This window comes from Macaca nemestrina, chromosome 10 (assembly GCF_043159975.1).
Source record: "Macaca nemestrina isolate mMacNem1 chromosome 10, mMacNem.hap1, whole genome shotgun sequence".
Lineage (NCBI taxonomy): Eukaryota > Metazoa > Chordata > Mammalia > Primates > Cercopithecidae > Macaca > Macaca nemestrina.
The window spans coordinates 77,219,107-77,242,238 of record NC_092134.1 but is presented as its reverse complement, the minus strand read 5'-3'; the positions used below and the strand labels follow the sequence as shown (position 1 = coordinate 77,242,238).

The following is a 23,132-nucleotide window of genomic DNA, read 5'->3' as shown; positions in this document are numbered from 1 at the left end:
TCACTCCATGTCCTGAGTGACACTCACTCTAGGATCTCGTTGTATTCAATTGTCTCCTCCAGGTTCTGAAGGTTGGGGTTGACACTGCGGATTGCACGCATGTATGCCTTTAGCAGCTGGATGTCTCGCTTCTGTTGTGGAGAAGAAGAACAGGAACAATGGTGAAGGCAGACAGCAGAAAAAAGACAAAAGTTTATCCGAGAATGAGGACAACTGAGAGATCTGAAGAACAACCAGTTTGTAAGCTTCAGGAAGACAGAGATAGGACTGCCTCACTCACAGCTGTCTCCTTAGTACTTACAAAATGTGCCTTCACAGAGGAGGCATCTGGTAACTGTTAGGTGAATGAATGCTATGAATGGGATGAAGGAAAGTCAAGGAGAGCTCCAATCTGATTCCCTGCTAAGCCACAGGCAGAATAGCCACTCATCCAAACTCACAAGTGTAAGCACAGGTCTATGTGTTCACAACTGGTTTTATTACCCACAGGCAGGCAGTTATCTGCATATGAGGGATATGTTCTCCCCCGTGTCTTGGGGCCTACCTGCTCCGCCAGCTGGTGTTTGTGTTCAGCTGACGTCTTCTCCAGCTCTGCGATGCGTGTCTGCTGCTGCTGTACCACTGAGCGCAGGTGCTTAATGCAGTTATGGTTGGGCAGCTCATCTTTGGGCATCTCCAGGCTGCAGACCAGGGTGGGGAAAGAGCAGAACAGGGGTGATCACCAGGACATGTATGCAAATGGCCTATTCTGTGGCAGATAACTGCTGAGTAGATTTTGTCCTACCCAAAATTTCTAACATTCGTTTCAGGCCTCCCTCATTCATTCCCTTCACTTTCTTCTTCCAAGCTTCCTACTTGCCCCTTTGCTGTCTATTTTCCTTAAATTTCTTTCCCCAATCAAGACACAGTGTTTTATCTACTTTTTATATTTATTTTATTTTATTTTTTATCTTTTTTTTTTTTTGACATGGAGTTTCGCTCTTGTTGCGCAAACTGGAGTGCAATGGCACGATCTCAGCTCAGCGCAACCTCTGCCTCCCAGGTTCAAGCGATTTCTCCTGCCTTAGCCTCCCGGGTAGCTGGGATTACAGGCGTGCGCCACCATGCCCAGCTAACTTTTTGTATTTTTAGTAGAAACGGGTTTCCCCATGTTAGCCAGGCTGGTCTCAAACTCTTGGCCTCATGTGATCTGCACCGCCTTGGCCTCCCAAAGTGCTGGGATTACAGGCGTGAGCCACTGTGCCTGGCCTCTTATTTTACTTTTTTTTTTTTGAGACCAGGTTTCACTCTTGTTGCCCAGGTTGGAGTGTAATGGCACAGTCTTGGCTCACTGCAACTTCTGCCTCATGGGGTTCAAGCAATTCTTGTGCCTCAGCCTCCTGAGCAGCTGGGATTACAGGTGCCCGCCACGACGCCTGGCTAATTTTTGTATTTTTAGTAGAGACAGGGTTTCACCATGTTGGCTACACTGGTCTTGAACTCCTGACCTCAGGTGATCCGCCCGCCTCAGCCTCCCAAGTGCTGGGATTACAGGCGTGAGCCACCGCACTGGGACTATTTATTTATTTTGACACACTGTTTTTATCTACTGCACAGCTCTCCTTTTCCTCCTACAGATTCTGCCTGTGCACTTATTGCTTCAGAGATGCCCTATATTCACAGCCCCAGCTATCAACATTCTTTTTATTTCTTAGTTAGTTAGTTAGGGGGAACAGAGTCCAGCCCAGGCTGGAGTGCAATGGTGTGATCTCAGCTCACTGCAACCTCTACCTCCTGGTTTTAAGCGATTCTCATGCCTCAGCCTCCCAAGTAGCTGGGATTACAGGCATGCACCACCACACCTGGCTAATTTTTTTTTTTTTTTGAGACAGAGTCTTGCTCTGTTGCTTAGGCTACAGTGCAGTGGCGCGATCTCGGCTCACTGCAAGCTCCGCCTCCCGGGTTCATGCCATTCTCCTGCCTCAGCCTCCTGAGTAGCTGGGACTACAGGCACCCGCCATCGCGCCCGGCTAATTTTTTGTATTTTTAGTAGAGACGGGGTTTCACCGTGGTCTCGATCTCCTGACCTTGTGATCTGCCCGCCTCGGCCTCCCAAAGTGCTGGGATTACAGGCGTGAGCCACCGCGCCCGGCAATTTTTGTATTTTTAATAGCGACAAGGTTTTGCCATGTTGGCCAGGTTAGTCTTGAACTCCTGGCCTGAAGTGACCTGCCCACTTTGGCCTCCCAAAGTGCTAGGATTACAGGTGTGAGCTAACACACCCCTCAGCTATCAACATTTAGTCAAATATTTCATAACTCACAGAAAGAAAAAATAGGGTCAGAGGAAATATGAGAAGGCTGGCAATTACAGCAGTCAAACTGACAAACAGAAAGTAGTATTGGACTGAAAGGGAAGAACAGAGTCAATCAACCTTTAGTGTTATTATACAAATTTACTGAATTGCTGTGCCCCTTCTTTTGTTAAAGCAAGAGCAAAATTATTATAGTTGGAAAAGCAGCAAGAAAGTAAGGTCTTAGAGCAGGGAGCCAAGGAGGCTAAGAATACTCCTTGCCAACATGCCTAAGAGACCTCCTCAGCTAGTGAGGAGGGCATCCAGCGATAGGGGCATAAATGAGATGGCCCTTATCCATGTGGGGCAGAAGAAGGGAACAGATCTCACCCACAGCCCTGTTCACAGGTCACAGGCCGTTTCGGGTTGTGCTCACAGTCGCTGAGGTGAGACATGAGGTTGTCAAGCCGGACAACGGCACTACAGCCAAACACAGCGTTGTCACAGGCAATCTGCAGCTTTGACAGCATGTTCCGCATGATCCGAGGTACCGGGCGCAGATGGGCGACCGTCACAACACTACGGTCCACTGGACATGTCTGTTGCTGAGAGAACCACTGGGTGATGCAGGCGTTGCAGAAAGCATGTTCACAATGAGGTGCCTAGAAGAGAGAACAAGGCAAAAGGGGCATAAGGGAATTAGCAGGACCTAAGAGCCTGGATATGATAACTCTACAAAGCCAATCATGCCTTTGAGCAGCTTCTACCGCAAGAGGTCCGTTGGGTCAAGCAAAGTATAGATCTACTATGGGCAAGGCATTGTAGGGGACAGGCTTAAGATATGTTTCCTGCTGGGCACGGTGGCTCATGCCTATAATCCCAGCACTTTGGGAGGCTAAGGTAGGCACACTGTTTGACCTCAGGAGTTTGAGACCATCCCAGACAACATGACAAAACCCCATCTCTACAAAAGTTACAAAAATTAGCCGGGTGTAGGCCAGGCGCAGTGGCTCATGCCTGTAATCCCAGCACTTTGGGAGGCCAAGGCAGGCGGACCACGAGGTCAGGAGTTCAAGACCAGCCTGACCAACATGGTGAAACCCTGTCTCTACTAAAAATACAAAAAAATTAGCCAGGGGTGGTGGTGCACACCTATAATCACAGATACTCAGGAGGCTAAGGCAGAAAAATCACTTGAACCCAGGAGGTGGAGAATGCAGTGAGCCAAGACTGCACCACTGCACTCCAGCCTGGGCAAAAGAATAAGACTCCATCTCAAAAAAAAAAAAAAAAAAATTAGCTGGGCATGGTGGCACGTGCCTATAGTCCCAGCTAGCCAGAAGGCTGAGGTGGGAGGACGGAGGGTGGCTTGAGCCCAGGAGGCGGAGGTTGCAGTGAACCAAGACTGCACCACTGCACTCCAGCCTGGGTGACAGAGCCAGGACCTGTTTCAAAAAATATATATCTATGTTCCCTGTGCTCAAGATTAAAAATGAGTTGTGAAACAAGACAAACAAGTAAAATGTTATATAACAATAAGAGATATAAATGATATTCCAGGACAATAGGACAGATGACACAAGGCAGTCAATTATTAATTGCCATCTGGATTGCACACACAATAATTGCCAAAAATGTCCAGAGGAGGGTGAAGTCTTTTCAGGCTAGCTCAATCACGGCAGGTATTTATGAAGAGGACCAAATTTGATATGGTCTTGAAGGATAATTCAGATGATAGATTTAGAGAGCAGGAGGACATATTTACTGGCAAAAATTCAACGTCAGAAAGCTAGGCCAGGCGTGGCGGCTCACGCCTGTAATCCCAGCACTTTGGAAGGCTGAGGCGGGCGGATCACGAGGTCAGGAAATTGAGACCATCCTGGCTAACACAGTGAAACCCCGTCTTTACTAAAAATACAAAAAATTAGCCAGGCGTGGTGGCAGGCGCCTGTAGTCGCAGCTACTCGGGAGGCTGAGGCAGGAGAATGGCATGAACCTGGGAGGTGGAGCTTGCAGTGAGCCAAGATCATGCCACTGCACTCCAGCCTGGGCTAAAGTGCGAGACTCCATCTCAAAAAAAAAACAAAACAAAACAAAAAGAAAGCTAAATAAGGCCGGGCACAGTGGCTCATGCCTGTGATCCCAGCACTTTGGGAAGCTGAGGCAGCCAGATCACTTGAGGTCAGGAGTTTGAGACCAGACTGGCCAACATGGTGAAACCCCATCTCTACTAAAATTACAAAAATTAGCCACACATGGTGGCACGCCCCTGTAATCCCAGTTACTCGGGAAGCTGAGGCACGAGAATTGCTTGAACCCGGGAGGCAGAAGTTGCAGTGAGCCAAGATCGCGCCATTGCACTCCAGCTTGGGTGATAGAGCGAGATTCTGTCTCAAAACAAAACAAAACACTTTAGTTTCCCATTACATTTTTTTTTTTTTTTTGACAGTCTCGCTCCTGTCGCCCAGGCTGGAGTGCAGTGGAGTGATCTTAGTTCACTGCAACCTCCGCCTCCCGGGTTCAAGCGATTCTCCTGCCTCAGCCTTCCAAGTAGCCGGGATTTTAGGCTACTCCCACCCCACCCAGCTAATTTTTTTTGTATTTTTAGTAGAGATGGGATTTCACCATGTTGGCCAGCTTGTCTCGAACTTCTGACCTCAAGTGACCCACCTGCCTCAGCCTCCCAAAGTGCTAGGATTACAAGCGTAAGCCACCATGCCCGGCCTGTCAACTTCTTCATAACCATTCTAGCTAAACCTGCCACCCCTGCATAAGCATACAGAATGTACTACCTTTTGTGTAACAAAGAAAAGGAGGTGTGAAAAAACACAGATATATTCATATATACATATGCATATACAAATACATATATATGCAGACATCTATTCATATTTGCTTGTATCTGCCTTAATACTCACTGGAAGGATACCAAAAAAACTAATAAAAATAGTTATCTGTGGGGGAATTAGGTAGACAGTAATAAGGACAGAAGTGAGAATTCTCACCGTATACCTTTTTATACTATTTTGATTTCTGAATTATGTTCATTTTTCACCTATTCAAACAATAAATAATTATGATGTGGGGAAATCAGCATCCCTAGCAGGAGCCTTCTAACCTTAGAAATGTGTCCGGGAACCTGGCATCATGAGGGTTGCCTGCTCTGCTTCTCAGAAGGTAAAGCCTGGAGGTAGATGGGTGGCTTCTGACTAGACTGTCACCAACTACAACTCACCTTTCCATAAGTGACTTGCCTAAAATGATAGTGCCAGAAAACAGACAAGGCCCTGCCAGGGTGAGGAGGGAACCTGACACACCCTGTGACCTCCTGACACTACTACTTGATGACTTGCTCCACACCCATCTAATATGCCTCTAATGGCAGCAGATTGCAAAGGCCTAGAAAGAAGACAGGTCCAGAGCTGGTTGCCATTGGAATGTAGTCTGAATTTTATTCAGTTCAAAGCATCAGTACTCCTTTTGGAGTACTGGGAGAAAAAATAAACTCAAAGGCTCAAGGGGAGCCCCTGGGATTAGGTAAGCAGTGAATGGGGGAAGGGCCATGAAACCTCATTGCCTAGTGTCCTGGTTTGGAAAATGTGATAATCTCTAGATAGCCAGGAGTGAGAAAGGATTAATTGGTATTTACAGAATGAGGGCAATAAGGATCCTCGAGGATGCTGTCCCAAGAATACAACTCTTAAGGATTCACCTCACTCATTGTACTTGCCTGGTAATCGTGAGCTTCTCCTCATACTTGCCCCAGGATGATACAACTGACTCTGGTCTGGCAAGGCTGGCAGAGAAATGACCTATTGAAGGTGGCAGCTTTCACATCAAAATGCAGAGTGCATGGCTGCATCAAAACCTGGTCTTTTCAGTAGATCCCAGGAAAAAAATAGGTCAGTACATACAGTTCCCCACTTCCTATTTGCTGTTTTGTTTTTTTTGGTTTTTTTTTTTTTTTTTTTGAGATGGAGTCTCACTCACTCTCGCCCAGGCTGGAGTGCAGTGGCGCAATCTCAGCTCACTGCAACCTCCTACTCCTGGGTTCAAGTGATTCTCCTGCCTCAGCCTCCTGAGTAGCTGGGACTACAGGCACGTACCACCATGCCCGGCTAATTTTTGTATTTTTAGTAGAGACGGGGTTTCACCATGTTGGCCAGGCTGGCTCTTGACCTCGTGATCCACCGACCTTGGCCCAAAGTGCTGGGATTACAAGCGTGAGCCACTGCGGCTGGCCTTCCTATTTGTTAGATACTAGGCAGGTAGAAAAGGCCTGCAGGGAGGCTGGGCGCGGTGGCTCAAGCCTGTAATCCCAGCACTTTGGGAGGCCGAGACGGGCAGATCACGAGGTCAGGAGATCGAGACCATCCTGGCTAACACGGTGAAACTCCGTCTCTACTAAAAATACAAGAAAATTAGCCGGGCGAGGTGGCGGGCGCCTGTAGTCCCAGCTACTCGGGAGGCTGAGGCAGGAGAATGGCGTGAACCCAGGGGGGCGGAGCTTGCAGTAAGCCGAGATTGCGCTACTGCACTCCAGCCTGGGGCACAGAGCAAGACTCCGTCTCAAAAAAAAAAAAAAAAAAGAAAAGGCCTGCAGGGAGACTGGCTGATTACCTGAAGCACAACGTCATAAAAATGCAGAGAGAACTTATTAGGAGAGTCCAGAAGTTCAATCATGGACAGGAAGATGGAACCTAGTAAGAGTTCCTGTAGAGGAAAGGAAGCTACCCAGCTACTATCACAAGACAGAAACAAGCAGCTGACCATTTTACAGGAGAAATCTTTCAGAGTGACCTTAGAAAAAAATCTGAACCACTGGATCTCTGTGGCATCCACCTCTAGATTGATTCTGGAAAGCCTTATTCTTGTAGTCACCATTACTCCTTTGACCTAAACCTCCATTGGGTGGGGGTAGAGAGAAGAACACAGTGACTTCCCCATGGGTCCTACTGCCCATGAATATTTTCTACTATTTCCACTGCTACCTGTTGCCCTACCAAACCTGCCATCAGACCAACTCACCTGTACTGGCTCCTCCAAGACTCCACTGCAAATAGGGCAGATAAGATCTTCGTCAACATCCCCCTGGAAACGGGTTACATCATACCCCATGTCTCATCACTGAAACCCAGGTCCTGAAAGGACAACAGCAAACAGAGGCCAGTTCAGAAAAAGCCTACAAATATGTGACAAACATAAACTCATTGTCAAGATCCATTCATTTATCCAACAAATATTTATTGGAAGTCTACTATGCAGCAGTCATTTGGCTCGGTGGAAGCTGACTCAAGAAATTTAATTCTAAAGCACAGTGGCTCACACCTGTAATCCCAGCACTTTGGGAGGCCAGGGCAGGTACATAACCTGAGGTCAGGAGTTCAAGACCAGCCTGGCCAACATGATGAAAACCCATCTCTACTAAAAATACAAAAATTAGCTGGGCGTGGTGATGCACATCTGTAATCCCAGCTACTTGGAAGGTTGAGGCACAAGAGTCACTTGAACCCGGGAGGCGGAGGTTGCAGTGAGCCGAGATTACGTCATAGCTCTCTAGCCTAGGTGACACAGTGAGACTCTGTCTTTAAAAAAAAGAAAAGAAATGTAATTCTAATGGGGAAGACATTAAGTAAGCACACATTTAAAATAAAAAGTGATAAATACTCAGAGGAGACACAGGACCTTATGAGGACAAGAGACATGAATACCTAACCCAGGCTGAAAGCAGAGGGTGGTTTTGATAAGTTTTCCGGGACTGGGTGTCACCAGAAATGTGTCCTGTAGGGCAAGAGTTAGCTCAATGTTGGGGGAGCAGGGCATTAGCGTAATCCCAGCACTTTGGGAGGCTGAGGTAGGCGGATTACCTGAGGTTAGGAGTTCGACCTCACATATAAAAGGGCACATAAAATAGCACATCCAAATGCCCAGAAGAGGGCATATGATAGGTTCAGAGAATTTCAAGTGATACAAGAAAAAGCTGACCTGAGAGGTGGGAGGGAGGGCCTGTCAAGAGACAAGGCTGGAGAGGTAAGCAAAGGCCATGCTGTGAAAAGTCTCTGAGGAGTTTGGACTTTATTCTGAAGGGTATGAGAGAGCCACTGAAGGACTTAAAAAAGAATGTGATAACAGTTCCATTTTAGAATCAGTATGTTAACAGGGGAGAAATGGAAGAACATCTAAGTCAGAGAGTGACAGTGAGTCTGAACTCAGGTGGTGGTGGTGATGGGGATAAAGAAGAAGAAAGGGCCGGGCATGGTGGCTCATGCCTTTAATCCTAGCACTTTGGGAGGCCAAGGCAGATGGATCATGACGTCAAGAGATCAAGACCATCCTGGCCAACATGGTGAAACCCCATCTCTACTAAAAACATAAAAATTAGCCGGGCGTGGTGGTGCGTACCTGTAGTCCCAGCTACTCAGGAGGCTGAGGCAGGAGAATCACTTGAACCCAGGAGGCGGAGGTTGCAATGAGCTGAGATTACGCCACTGCATTCTAGCCCGGTGACAGAGCAAGACTCCGTCTCAAAAGAAAAAAAGAAAGAAAAAAAAAAGAGTGAGGTCCAAAAGAGCAAGGACTCAAACAGCAGCGATAGTGCCATGCTCCTTCTTTGGGTTCCCAAAGGTCAAACCCAAAGAAGAGGTAACTAAACAACTGGCCGGGCGCAGTGGCTCATGCCTGTAATCCCAGCACTTTGGGAAGCCGAGGCAGGTAGAGCACGAGGTCAGGAGATAGAGACCATCCTGGCTAACATGGTGAAACCGGTCTCTACTAAAAATACAAAAAATTAGCCGGGCGTGGTGGCAGGTGCTTACAGTCCCAGCTGCTTGGGAGGCTGCGGCAGGAGAATGGTGGGAACCCAGGAGGCGGAGCTTGCAGTGAGTGGAGATGGTACCACTGCACTTCAGCCTGCGCGACAGAGTAAGACTCCGTCTCAAAAAAAAAAGTTGTCAAGGGGTTGGAGAACTTACAGGAGGGAAGACAACTGTCGAAAGTTACAAACAGACAAATCAGATACAGAAAACAAAGAATTGCTGGGATGTGGGATGGTGGATACCACAGTAAAGCAGTTCCATGGAGCTGGGAGTTGTGGAGGGTAGTTTTAGTGTAGCACTGAAAGTGAAGCCAGACTTCAGTGACACAAAGTGAACAAGAGGTGAGTTGGAGAGACAGGGACCAAAGACACACTCTGTCAAAAGCTTGATTTTTTGGTGGGTGAGAATTCTCAAGGAGTTTATTTGGGCAGACTCAGGGTAAGGGTCCTGTACCTAGAAGAAGCTGCTGGCCCTCGTGGTGGTAAAGTGTTGGCTTGTGCTAGGACCTTGTGTGGCCGCAGGAAAAATATGGAACACTTCACAAATTTTCATGTCATCCTTGCACAGGGGCCCTACTAATCTCTTTATCATTCCAATTTTAGTATATGTGATGCTGAAGCCAGCACTCAAAAGCCTAATTTCAAAGGAAGGGAAATTGAACTAGCTAGAGGTGGAAAGGAAACTGAGGAAGTGGGTTGTGTGGGGGTGTTCTTCCTTATGGTGAGAAAGGCTTAAGTGTCTTTATGTACCGAGAGGAAAGTACAGGGGAAGAGGGAAAGATAAAGACAGGAGAGAATCTGGTCACTGAGGTAGCAGTAGGGAGATACGGAATTACCTTAAACAAAAACGACATAATTCTAAAGCAGGAAGGAAGGGAAAATGGTAAACAGAGGTCAGAGGTCCAGAGACAGGTTTTCAAAAAATCATACTGATAAACTTGTAAAAATCGGGCCGGGAGCGGTGGCTCATGCCTCTAATCCCAGCACTTTGAGAGGCTGAGGCTGGCGGATCACCTGAGGTCAGGAGTTCAAGACCAGCCTGGCCAACATTGTGAAACCCTGTCTCTATTAAAAATACAAAAATTAGCCAGGAGTGGTGCCATGTGCCTGAAATCCCAGCTACTTGGGAGGCTGAGACAGGAGAATCACTTGAACTCAGAAGGCGGAAGTTGCAGTGAGCCAAGATTGCACCACTGCACTCCAGCCTGGGAGACAGAGTGAGACTCTGACTCAAAAAACAACAACAGGCCGGGCGCGGTGGCTCAAGCCTGTAATCCCAGCACTTTGGGAGGCCGAGACGGGCGGATCATGAGGTCAGGAGATCGAGACCATCCTGGCTGACACGGTGAAACCCCGTCTCTACTAAAAAATACAAAAAACTAGCCGGGCGAGGTGGCGGGCGCCTGTAGTCCCAGATACTCGGGAGGCTGAGGCAGGAGAATGGCGTGAACCCGGGATGTGGAGCTTGCAGTGAGCCGAGATCTGGCCACTGCACTCCAGCCTGGGCGGCAGAGCGAGACTCCGTCTCAAAAAAAAAAAAAAAAAAAAAAAAACAACAACAACAGCTGAACAGCTGGGTGCAGTGGCGCACGCCTATAATCCCAACACTTTGGGAGGCTGAGGTAGGCAGATTACCTGAGGTTGGGAGTTCAAAACCAGCCTGGCCAACATGGAGAAACCCTGCCTCTACTAAAATTACAAAATTAGCCAGGTATGGTGGCACATGCCTATAATCCCAGCTATTCGGGAGGCTGAGACAGGAGAACTGATTGAACCCGGGAGGCGAAGGTTGCAGTGAGCCGAGATCATGCCATTGCACTCCAGCCTGGGCAACAAGAGTGAAATTCTGTCTCAAAAAAAAAAAAGGCCAGGCACAGTGGTTCATGCCTGTACTCCCAGCACTTCGGGAGGCTGAGGCGGGCGGATTACCTCAGGTCAGGAGTTTGAGACCAGCCTGGCCAACATGATGAAATCCCATCTCTACTAAAAATACCAAAATTAGCCGGGCGTGGTGGCACATGCCTGTAATCCCAGCTACTCAGGAGATTGAGGCAGGAGAATTGCTTGAGCCTGGGAGGCGGAAGTTTCAGTGAGCTGAGATCCAGCCACTGCACTCCAGCCTGGCCAGATCTCAGTCTCGACAGAGCGAGACTCTGTTTCAAAAAAAAAAAAAGATAAAACAGGGTGCCTACAGTTCTACATGTGGACTGATCAATATGGACACAACTTTTCTTCGCTACTTAAATTAATGCAACCTCAGACTGCTTAGCGCTATTGTAGATGACAGCTACTGCTACTTTCATAGTCCAAACAAATGCAAAGGGCTGGGAAGAAGGGAAAGGGGCAAGATAAAAGGTCAAGAGGAGGAGTTGGCTGAGATAGCTACTACCTGAGAGCAAAAATATCCCCAAATATCCACAATTTATCCATTAAACTGCTGACTTTATAATATTTACCTCAATGAAATAAATTGCAATTTATCTATAATGACTATAAAATTAATCAGAGAAAAAAAATCCTTGCTGCCCTTAAAATGCACCAGGTATGGAAAAATTCCAAGATATACTGTTAAGAGAAAAAAGCTAAGATACAGAATAGTATATGTAAAGCACACTACCACAAATACGAAAAACAACATGTAGGTGTGTATGCTTACATGTGCATGGAACTCTCCAGAAGGATAAACAGAAAACTGCCAACAGTGTTTGCTGCTAAAGAGGAGGTACAAAGAAACAAGGATAGGAGGGAATTTTTAATTTCTCTAATTATCCCTTTATACCTTTGAAAAAGGTTTTCTCTGTGTGTGTGTGTATTCACTATTCAAATTAGTAAATAAATCTATAATTACACTAAACTGTGAAAGACAGACTTAAGGTTAAAACAAAAAATAAGAATATTGGCTGGGTGCGGTGGCTCAAGCCTGTAATCCCAGCACTTTGGGAGGCCGAGACGGGCGGATCACGAGGTCAGGAGATCGAGAGACGATCCCGGCTAACACGGTGAAACCCCGTCTCTACTAAAAAATACAAAAAAATAGCCGGGCGAGGTGGTGGGCGCCTGTAGTCCCAGCTACTCGGGAGGCTGAGGCAGGAGAATGGCGTAAAACCCGGGAGGCGGAGCTTGCAGTGAGCTGAGGTCCGGCCACTGCACTCCAGCCTGGGTGACAGAGCAAGACTCCGTCTCAAAAAAAAAAAAAAAAAAAAAAAAAGAATATCCACTCAGGCCAGGTGTGGTAGCTCACGCCTGTAATCCCAGCACTTTGGGAGGCCAAGGCAGGTGGATCACCTGAGGTCAGGAGTTCAAGACCAGTCTGACCAAGATGGTGAAACCCCATCTGTACTAAAAATACAAAAATTAGCTGGGCATGGTGGTGGGCACCTGTAATCCCAGCTACTCGAGAGGCTGAGGCAGGAGAATTGCTTGAACCCAAAAGGCAGAGGTTGCAGTGAGCCAAGATCGTGTCATTGCACTCCAGCCTGGGTGACAGAGCGAGACTTCATCTCCAAAAAAAAAAAAAAAAAGAATATCTACTTTATGTTTTATACACTATACATGTCATATGTCATATAACATACAAATATAACATGTCATGTACTGACACACATATAACATGTCTGGGAAAAAAATGTACTCTTGCCAGAAAATGTTGATCAAATTAACTCATAACAAAAACCACAAACTGTCCTCAAAAAGCATATACCTTTCTACCTAGCAATCTTACTTCCAGGAACTTATCCTAAGGAAATAAACGAGGGTGCGGGCCAGGCGTGGTGGCTCACGCCTGTAATTCCAGCACTTTGGGAGGCTGAGGGGGGTGGATCACGAAGTCAGGAGATCAAGACCATCCTGGCTAACACAGTGAAACCCTGTCTCTACTAAAACTACAAAAAATTAGCTGGGCATAGGCCGGGCGCGGTGGCTCAAGCCTGTAATCCCAGCACTTTGGGAGGCCGAGGCGGGCGGATCACGAGGTCAGGAGATCGAGACCATCCTGGCTAACACGGTGAAACCCCGTCTCTACTAAAAATACAAAAAAACTAGCCGGGCGCGGTGGCGGGCACCTGTAGTCCCAGCTACTCGGGAGGCTGAGGCAGGAGAATGGCTTAAACCCGGGAGGCGGAGCTTGCAGTGAGCTGAGATCCGGCCACTGCACTCCAGCCTGGGTGACAGAGCAAGACTCCGTCTCAAAAAAAAAAAAAAAAAAAAAAAAAAAAAAAATTAGCTGGGCATAGTGGCGGGCGCCTATAGTCCCAGCTACTCGGGAGGCTGAGGCAGGAGAATGGTGTGAATGCGGGAGGCAGAGCTTGTAGCGAGCAGAGATCACGCCACTGCACTCCAGCCTGGGCGACAGAGGGAGACTCCCTCTCAAAAAAAAAAAAAAAAAAAAGCCGGGCGCGGTGGCTCACGCCTGTAATCCCAGCACTTTGGGAGGCCAAGGCGGGCGGATCATGAGGTCAGGAGATCGAGACCATCCTGGCAAACACAGTGAAACCCCGTCTCTATTAAAAAAATACAAAAAATTAGCCAGGAGTGGTGGCGGGCGCCTATAGTCCCAGCTACTCGGGAGGCTGAGGCAAGAGAATGGCGTGAACCCGGGAGGCGGAGCTTGCAGTGAGCCGAGATCAGGCCACTGCACTCCAGCCCGGGCGACAGAGTGAGACTCCGTCTCAAAAATAAATAAATAAATAAATAAAATAAACAAGGGTGCAAAAAGAATTGTAATAAACTGCTTAAGCATTGTCATAGCAAAAAATCTATCCAGTAGAATTCCTTACATCCATAAAATGCAACATCATGTCAAATTAACATGACCTAGATATATTTATTTCATATTATTTATTTAAACTATTTGTGCTGGGTACAGTGGCTCACACCTATAATCCCAGCACTTTGGGGGGCCAAGGTAGGAAGATCACTTGAGAACAGAAGCTTGAGGCTACAGTGAGCCGATTGCACCACTCTACTCCAGCCTGGGTGACAAAGTGAGATCCTGTCTCTAAATAAATTGTTTTAATATATTTATTACATAGAAATAAAAATAATTTATTTATATTTATAGATATCATCTATGCTATCATGCTATTTTTTTTAAGAGACAGGGTCTTATTCTGTTGCCCAGGCTGGAGTACAATGATACAATCACAGCTCACTGTAGCCTTGATTCTACATATATAATTAAATAATAATGAAGCCAGCATTTATTGAGCATTACTATACGGCAGACAGTATTTTAAACATTTTTTGCCAATTAACTCATGTAATCCTTACAACAGCTCTAGAAGGTTGGGACTATAATTATTCACATTTTACAGATGAGTAACAGAGGTGCAAAGGTTAAAAAGCTTTTCCAGAATCATACAGCTAATAAGTGGTAGAGCCAGATTCAAACCCAGACAGACTGGCTGCAAAGCTGAAGCTTTTAACCACTTGGCTAAATTGCCTCTCAAACTGAAATACACAAGTGGCAGAAAGAGTATGTATAGTATAGACCCATTTTAATAAAAATAACTTGGCTGGGCGCAGGGACTCAAGCTTGTAATACCAGCATTTTGGGAGGCTGAGGCAGGTGGATCACCTGAGGTCAGGAGTTCGAGATCAGCCTGGCCAACATGGTGAAACACCATCTGTACTAAAAATACAAAAAAATTAGCTGGGTGTGGTGGCATGCACCTGCAATCCCAGCTACTTGGGAGGCTGAGGCAGGAGAATCACTTGCACTTAGGAGGCAGAGGTTGCAGTGAGCCACGATCATGCCACTGCACTCTAGCCTGGGTAACAGAGGGAGACTCTGTCTCAAAACTAAACAAAACAAAAACAAAACAAACAAACAAAAAAACTTAACAAAAGAAAATAAATGTAGCGTACACATTTTAAAAATCTAGGGCCGGGGCTGGGTGTGGTGGCTTACACCTATAATCCCAGCACATTGGGAGGCCAAGGCGGGCAGGTCACCTGAAGTCAGGAGTCCAAGACCAGCCTGGCCAACACAGTGAAACCCCATCTCTACTAAAAATACAAAAATTACCCGGGCATGGTGGCAGGCACTTGTAATCCCAGCTACTCAGGAGGCTGAGGCAGGAGAATTGCTTGAACCAGGGAGGCGGGGGTTGCAGTGAGCTGAGATCCTGCCATTGTATTCCAACCTATGGGGGACAAGACTGAGACTTCGTCTCAAAAAAAACAAAAAAAACAAAAAAAACCCTTAGGGCCTGCTGTGGTGGCTCACGCCTGTAATACTAGCACTTTGAGAGGCTGAGGCGGGCGGATCACAAAGTCAAGAGTTCGAGACCAGCCTGGCCAACATCGTGAAACCCCATCTCTACTAAAAAAAAAAAAAAAATTAGCTGGGCATGGTGGCACGCACCTGTAGTCCCAGCTACTTAGGAGGCTGAGGCAGGAGAACTGCTTGAACTCGGGGGGTGGAGGTTGCAGTGAGCCGAGATTGCACCACTGCACTCCAGCCTGGGCAACAGAGCGAGACTCCATCTCAAAAAAGAAAAAAAAAGAGAAAAAAATATAGGACCAGACGCGGTGGCTCATGCCTGTAATCCCAGCACTTTGGGAGGCCAAAGGGGACAGATCACCTGAGGTTGGGCGTTCAAGGCCAGCCTGACCAACATGATGAAATCCCATCTCTACTAAAAATACTAAAATTAGCCTGGCGTGGTGGCACATGCCTGTAATCTCAGCTACTCGGGAGGCTGAGGCAGGAGAATTGCTTGAACCCGGGAGGCAGAGGTTGTGGTAAGCGGAGATCGTGCCACTGCACTCCAGCCTGGGCCACAAGAATGAAACTCCGTCTCAAGAAAAAAAAAAAAAAAAGGGCCAGGCACAGTGTCTCACGTCTGTAATCCCAGCACTCTGGGAGGCTGAGGTGGGCGGATCACGAGGTCAGGAGATCAAGACCACAATGGCTAACACAGTGAAACCCCGTCTCTACTAAAAAAGATACAAAAAATTAGCCAGGCGTAGTGGCGGGTGCCTGTAGTCCCAGCTACTCAAGAGGCTGAGGTAGAAGAATGGCGTGAACCTGGGAGGCGGGGCTTGCAGTGAGCTGAGATTGTGCCACTGCACTCCAGCCTGGGCAACAGAGCAAGACTCCACTTCAAAAAAAAAAATCCAGATGTAGGCTGGATGAGGTGGTGCATGCCTGTAATCCTAGCACTTTGGGAGGCCAAGGTCGGTGGATCACCTGAGGTCAGGAGTTCGAGACTGGTCTGACCAACATGGTGAAACCCCATCTCTACTAAATATAAAAAGTTAGATGGGCATGGTGGCGCATGTCTGTAATCTCAACTACTTGGGAGGCTAAGGCAGGAGAATCACTTGAACCTGGGAGGTGGAGGTTGCAGTGAGCCGAGATAGCACCACTGCACTCCAGTCTGGGCAACAAGAGCAAAATTCCATCTCAAAAAAAAAAATAAAATAAAATAAAAAAAAAAAAATCTAGATGCGGAGATTACACTTTCAATCTAGGTCACATATTTCCACAAGATTTAATTTTTTTTTTTTTTTTTTTTTGAGACAGGATCTCGCTCTATCACCCAGGCTGGAATGCAGTGGTACCATCACAGCTCACTGTAGTCTTGACCTTGGAGGCTCAAGCAATTCTCCTGACTCAGTCTCCTGAGTTGCTAGAACCACAGGTGCTGCCAACCACACCCAGCTAATTTATTATATTTAGTAGAGACAAGGTTTCACTGTGTTGCACAGGCTAGTCTGGAACTCCTGGGTGGGAGGATTGCTTGAATGCAGGAGGTTGAGGCATCAGTGAGCCATGCTGGTGCTGGCTGGGTGACAGAGTGAGACCCTGTCTCTGGAAATAAAACAGTTATCCTTGGTGTAAGGAGCAACAATTAAAATAACATTAATCTAGGCCAGGCCCGGTGGTTCATGCCTGTAATCCTAGCACTTTGGGAGGCCGAGGTGGGCAGATCATTTGAGGTCAGGCGTTCAAGACCAGCCTGGCCAACATGGTGAAACCCCATCTCTACTAAAAACACAAAAATTAGCCAGGCATAGTGGTGGGCACCTGTAATCCCCGCTACTCAGGAGGCTAAGGCAGGAGAACTGCTTGAACCCAGGAGGCGGAGGATGCAGTGAGTCGAGATCGGGCCATTACACTCCAGCCTGGGTGACAGAGTGAGACTCTGTCTCAAAAACAAAACAAAAAAATTAAACTCTTCTCCTTGTTGCTATGAGGTAATGTAGAAAATAGGCCTAGAGGCCGGGCACGGTGGCTCACGCCTGTAATCCCAGCACTTTGGGAGGCCGAGGCGGGTGGATCACGAGGTCAGGAGATCAAGACCATCCTGGTTAACACGGTGAAACCCCGTCTCTACTAAAAATACAAAAAATTAGCCAGGCGTGGTGGCGGGTGCCTGTAGTCCCAGCTACTTGGGAGGCTGAGGCAGGAGAATGGCGGGAACCTGGGAGGTAGAGGCTGCAGTGAGCCAAGATCAAGCCACTGTACTCCAGCCTGGATGACAGAGAGAGACTGTCTCCAGAAAAAAAAAAGAAAGAAAGAAAATAGGCCTAGAGCTTGTACTATGTTTCATTGAATATTTTTTCTTTTCTTTTTTTTTTTTTAAAAGACAGGATCTCATTCTGTCATCCAGGCTGGAGTGCAGTGCCACAATCATGGCTCACTGCCACCTCAATCTCCCAGGCTCAAACGACCCTCCCAACTCAGCCTCTTGAGTAGCAGGGACTACAGGTGTGTGCCACCATACCAGCTGGTGTATATATATATATTTTTAATAGAGATGGGTCTCACCAAGTTGCCCAGGCTGGTCTTGAATTACTGGGCTCAAGCGATCCTCCCACCTCAGCCTCCCAAAAGTACTGGGATTATAGACGTGAGCTACTGTGTCCAGCCGTCTTTTCATTTTAAAGCAATGCTAATAATATTGTCTTGAGGAGGAACACAAATTCTGAAAATTTTTCTTAATGGGATTTCAGGAGATCCCATGTCCCCCAAAATAAACAGAAAAGAACTTGCCTGAGTTGGTGCAGAGATGGCCACAGAGTATGGGAACCCACCAGCCAAATTGGGAGCTGTAAGGTTCCCATCATAAAGTCAGTATTTTCAAACCTGCAGAGATGCTAAACAATGTTATTCCTAAATCTAAACCCCTCTTTGTCTTTCTGGAGGTTCTGCTTTATTCACCTTTTTATAACTGTACCCTTTCAGGGATGTGGCCTTAAGAATTAAGGGGAAATTTAGATTTCTAATCTGGTTAGGGTATTTCCTATTTGTCATCTATGGGAAACCAATGTTGACATGGTTATACACAACCTTGGAAGTCAGCTCTAGACTAGGCTGCCTTGCACTGTCCCCAGGCAGACAATCTCAATCTATCAGGTTAGGTTTACTTGACTATTCCTTCTAATCTCTGGGATTCTTGACACTGCAGTGGGTTGTCATAAGGAAAGGTTATCATTCCAGGGGGGATGCCTCAAAATAATTCAGCTGCTCACTGCCCTGGGGCAGTAGCCCTTAGTAAACCTGAAATCACAGGGACCTCAAGAGTCATAGCCAGTGACCACAGCCACTGGAAGCGGTTTCCTGGATATTGTCCTTGGGTGTAGGATAGGAAAAGGCCTTAGGAGGTTTTACTCAAACCTGGGGAGCTGAATTGAAGTACCACTGAAGTGTCCCTTGAGGCCTTACAAGAGTTCTGCCAACCTCCCTTATCTGACCATACTAAACCCAAAATGAAAACTGCACTTCCAGTCTCCTATTCCATAGGTCAAATCCAAAACAGGTAACTATGCTACTTTACCTCCTCAGTGTTATACTGGGATATCTCTTTATTCCCGGTCAGCATTATAATAGAATAATTTTTATGAAGGAATGCAAGAGCCTTATCAGACCCCTTTCTATGCCCTTTTAACTTACTGCTGTGGTTGTTTTCTCTGGTCTCCCACTAGAGAAAGCTAGGAATTCACATTTTTCCTAAAGGACATTTATCCACACTTATTCAGGATTTCTTGAACCCATAAGCATAGATGAAACCATGCACATTCATTCATGCACACATGCTTAGAGAACCATTAGAGAAGTCACTCTAACCCATGATTTACATTTTGGGTAGCTGGGCATGCTGCCATCAATTTTGTGGCAAAAACATAAGGGCAAAAGTCAGGTATAAGTATGCAGTCTCCCATCTACCATTCTCTCTCCTCTATGCCCTGAATACAACAAAGGTGCAGAGGTCTGAGGATTCTCCAGCTCTGATCACTACAATTAAACACATAGAGAAAGGGCCCAGAACCTGCCCTGATCTAAGGAAACAGATGACTCCTAGAAACTTCAATGTGGTCAAAAAATTAGCTGGCAAAGGATCTCACAGGTGTCTCTAAAACATTTCATCATATCTCCCTGTGTCCCAGTGAATAGTTCTGGAAAAAAAAAAAAAAAAACTGTGTTAGGAATCCAGAAACCCGAGTCCTAGTTCTAGCTTTATCACTAACCAAATGTATGACCTTGGACAACTTATTTGGCCTCTCTGGGCCTCAGTTCCCTACATGAAATGAAGCATCCTGGGCTACATAAGTTCTAAGGTGCTCTATAAGTTCTATGATTCTAAGATTCTAAGATTGAGCATATAAAACAAAAATAGGCCGGACTGGTGGCTCACGCCTATAATCCTAGCACTTTGGGAGGCCGAGGCAGGTGGATCATGAGATCAAGAGATTGAGACCATCCTGGCCAACATGGTGAAACCCTGTCTCTAATAAAAACACAAGAAATTAGCTGGGTGTGATGGCACGTGCCTGTAGTCCCAGCTACTTGGGAGGCTGAGGCAGGAGAATCACTTGAACCCAGGAGGTAGAAACTGCAGTGAGCTGAGATTGCACTACTGCACTCCGGCCTGGCGACAGAGCAAGACTCCATCTCAAAAAAAAAAAAGAAAAAAAAGATAAATTAATGGGGCCGGGCACGGTGGCTCACGCCTGTAATCCCCATACTTTGGGAGGCCGAGGCGGGTGGATCATGAGGTCAGGAGATCAAGACCATCCTGGCTAACATGGTGAAACCCTGTCTCTACTTAAAAAAAAAAAACAAAAAATTAGCTGGGCGTGGTGGCGGGCGCCTGTAGTCCCAGCTACTTGGGAGGCTGAGGCAGGAGAATGATGTGAACCCAGGAGGCGGAGCTTGCAGTGAGCAGAGACCATGCACCACTGCACTCCAGCCAGAGCGGCAGAGCAAGACTCTGTCTCAAAAAAAAAAAAAAAGATAAATTAATGGGTAATTATGTTATAAAAGGTATCCTGGCTCTAACACTAACTGACCTTGCTCTCTCCAAGCAGCTCTTGACTTTTTATGTGAACGGAAGAGATCTTTTTCACTTAAGCAACAGAACCCTTAGACTGAAATCACTTCCCCTCTTCGGAACTCAGTTTCCTTACTTGTGAGATGAGTGGTTCTAAGGTTCTGTCTAATTCCAGAATGCCGTGGATCATATTGAATTAACCACATGGGGATTTTAAAATTAGGTCTCTTTAGTTTTAATTTATTCAATTTACAAAATAATCCAGAAGGCATATAATTCTTCAAGAACTCATCTAATGTCTAAAAAGAGGCCTGCCAGGCATTAAAGGCCAGCAATGACCTCCCAGTTGGTCAGCAGCTCCAAGCACTATTTGTGTGGTTACCCCAAATTTCATCATCCTAAATACATAATCTCCTTATCAATAGAGACATAAAGAAGAAATACGTGGCCGGGCGCAGTGGCTTATACCTATAATCTCAGCACTTTGGGAGGCCAAGGTAGTCGGATCACCTGAAGTCAGGAGTTCGAGACCAGCCTGACCAACGTGGTGAAACCCCATCTCTACTAAAAACACAAAAATTAGCCATAATCCCAGCTATTTGGGAGGGTGAGGCAGGAGAACTGCTTGAACCCAGGAGGTGAAGGTTGCAGTGAGCTGAGATTGTGCCACTGCACTCCAGCCTAGGTGACAGAGCAAGACTCTGTCTCAAAAAAAAAAAAAAAAAGAAGAAGAAGAAACACATAATCCTTGTCCTCAAACTAAGGTATAGGCTTGAGCCCAATGAGTACATAGGAAAAAAACACATAAACGTATTAAGCAAATACTTAACAAGTAAAAGTTAATAATTAATGTAAGTTGTAAAATATACAGAAAAGAACAAACGGTACAGATTAATCACAGAAAGCTTTCTGCAGAAAGAAGTTGTAAGAACTGGGCTTTCAAGGGCAGAAGGAATCCCACGTGACAGAGAAGAGGGTTAAGGCCTGGAATGGGATTCTGAATCAAAGCTCTTTACCTTTCAAGTGTTGGGGGGCAGGTTCCCTGTTCACAAGGCTCCAACCCCCTGATGCCTCCACTCAGTGCCACTGAAGAGATTCTCCCAGTAACCCATCTTGTTGGCTATTCTCCGACTGAGTCTTCCTTCCCAGTGACAAGCTCCATCACCCAGGGGATGAATGTGATGTCACAATCAGGAGTACTCTAGTAATAGAAACAAGGAAGAGAAAGGAGAGTCAGGAGAACTACCTCCACTTGGCAAGGAGACTGGACAGATGGATCTGGCAGTTGGTTGGAGAGGATGAGACAACTCCATTAAACACTAAGTTTTCAGTGCTAGGCAAGTAAGACTACCTTCTAAGGAGGGAGCTCACCAGCTAAGGAAGCACACACACAGGGTCCAGTAGATTTGAACATAGTTGGGAGGAGGAAAGAAAAGGACAAGAGGGGCCGGGCGCGGTGGCTCAAGCCTGTAATCCCAGCACTTTGGGAGGCCGAGACGGGCGGATCACGAGGTCAGGAGATCGAGACCATCCTGGCTAACATGGTGAAACCCCGTCTCTACTAAAAAATACAAAAAACTAGCCGGGCGCGGTGGCGGGCGCCTGTAGTCCCAACTACTCGGGAGGCTGAGGCAGGAGAATGGCGTGAACCCGGGAGGCGGAACTTGCAGTGAGCTGAGATCCGGCCACTGCACTCCAGCCTGGGCGGCAGAGCGAGACTCCGTCTCAAAAAAAAAAAAAAAAAAAAAAAAAGAAAAGGACAAGAGGAAAAGCAGAGAAGAGGAGTTGTTGGAGATTTACGATTCTTTTATTCAGTGCACATAACTACCAGTAATAACGATTCCAAATCTGTGACTACAAAACGCACAGGTCCGGCTGGGTGCGATGGCTCACGCCTGGAATCCCAGAATTTTGGGAGGCCGAGGAGGGTGGATCACCTGAGGTCAGGTGTTTGAGATGAGCCTGGCCAACACGGCAAAACCCCATCTCTACTAAAAATATAAAAATTAGCCAGGCGTGGTGGTGGGTGCCTGTAATCCCAGCTACTCAGAAAGCTGAGGCAGGGAGAACTGCTTGAACTCGGGAGGCGAAGGTTGCTGTGAGCTGAGATCGTGCCATTGCACTCCAGCCTAGGCGACACAGCAAGACTCCAACTCAAAACACACACACACACACACACACACACACACACAAATGCATAGATCCATAATACATTACGTGTACAGGATGATGCTTTAATGCAGAGGTCCCCAAATCCCCAGATGGACCAGTACCAGACTGTGGCCTATTAGGAACCGGGTTGTACAAAAGGAGGTGAGCAGGAAACAAGCAAGCACTGAGGCCTGAGCTCCATCTCCTGTCAGATCATCAGCAGCATTTGATTCTCATAGAAGCACGAACCCTATTGTGAACTGCACATGCGAAGGATCTAGGTTGCCCACTCCCTATGAGAATCTAATGCCTGATGATCTGAGGTGGAAGAGTTTCATCCCAAAACCATCCCCTCGCCCACCATCTGTAGAAAACCTGTCTTTCACAAAAAGGCTGGGGACTGCTGCTTTTATGTTTCCGAAGTGCATTCACATACATTATTATTATTATTTTGAGACAGAGTCTCACTCTGTCACCTAGGCTGGAGTGCAATGGTGCGATCTTGGCTCACTGCAGCCTCCGCTTCCCGAGCCTAAGTGATTCTCCTACCTCGGCCTCCAGAGTAGCTGGCATTACAGGCGCCCACCACCATGCCCGGCTAATTTTTGTATTTTTA

At 46.8% G+C, this 23,132-nt stretch overlaps 1 protein-coding gene and 1 non-coding gene across 9 annotated transcripts in view; both read right to left on the bottom strand.

The window, feature by feature from the left end:
• The window catches only part of LOC105474149 (ring finger protein 41), a 31,762-nt gene that overhangs the window by 5,128 nt on the left and 3,502 nt on the right, over positions 1-23,132 (bottom strand). Inside the window, exons 2-10 of one of the 8 annotated variants that reach the window (XM_071071601.1) lie at positions 21,382-21,566; positions 19,440-19,490; positions 18,088-18,143; positions 11,743-11,797; positions 8,675-8,795; positions 7,301-7,413; positions 2,663-2,934; positions 545-680; positions 28-131 (exon numbers count right to left, since the gene is read on the bottom strand). In XM_071071601.1, the coding sequence (XP_070927702.1) occupies positions 28-131; positions 545-680; positions 2,663-2,934; positions 7,301-7,390 (602 nt within the window). In that variant the 5' untranslated portion in view covers positions 7,391-7,413; positions 8,675-8,795; positions 11,743-11,797; ... (1 more) ...; positions 19,440-19,490; positions 21,382-21,566. Of the gene's footprint in view, positions 1-27; positions 132-544; positions 681-2,662; positions 2,935-7,300; positions 7,414-8,674; positions 8,796-11,742; positions 11,798-15,111; positions 15,212-18,087; positions 18,144-19,439; positions 19,491-21,381; positions 21,567-23,132 lie in introns of those variants that run through there. The other 7 variants (XM_071071603.1, XM_011728597.2, XM_011728599.2 and 4 more) reach the window with 7 other exon arrangements.
• Positions 9,610-9,713, bottom strand: LOC112425283 (U6 spliceosomal RNA). Its single transcript, XR_003016353.1, has one exon. It is a non-coding gene; the product is annotated as a U6 spliceosomal RNA (small nuclear RNA).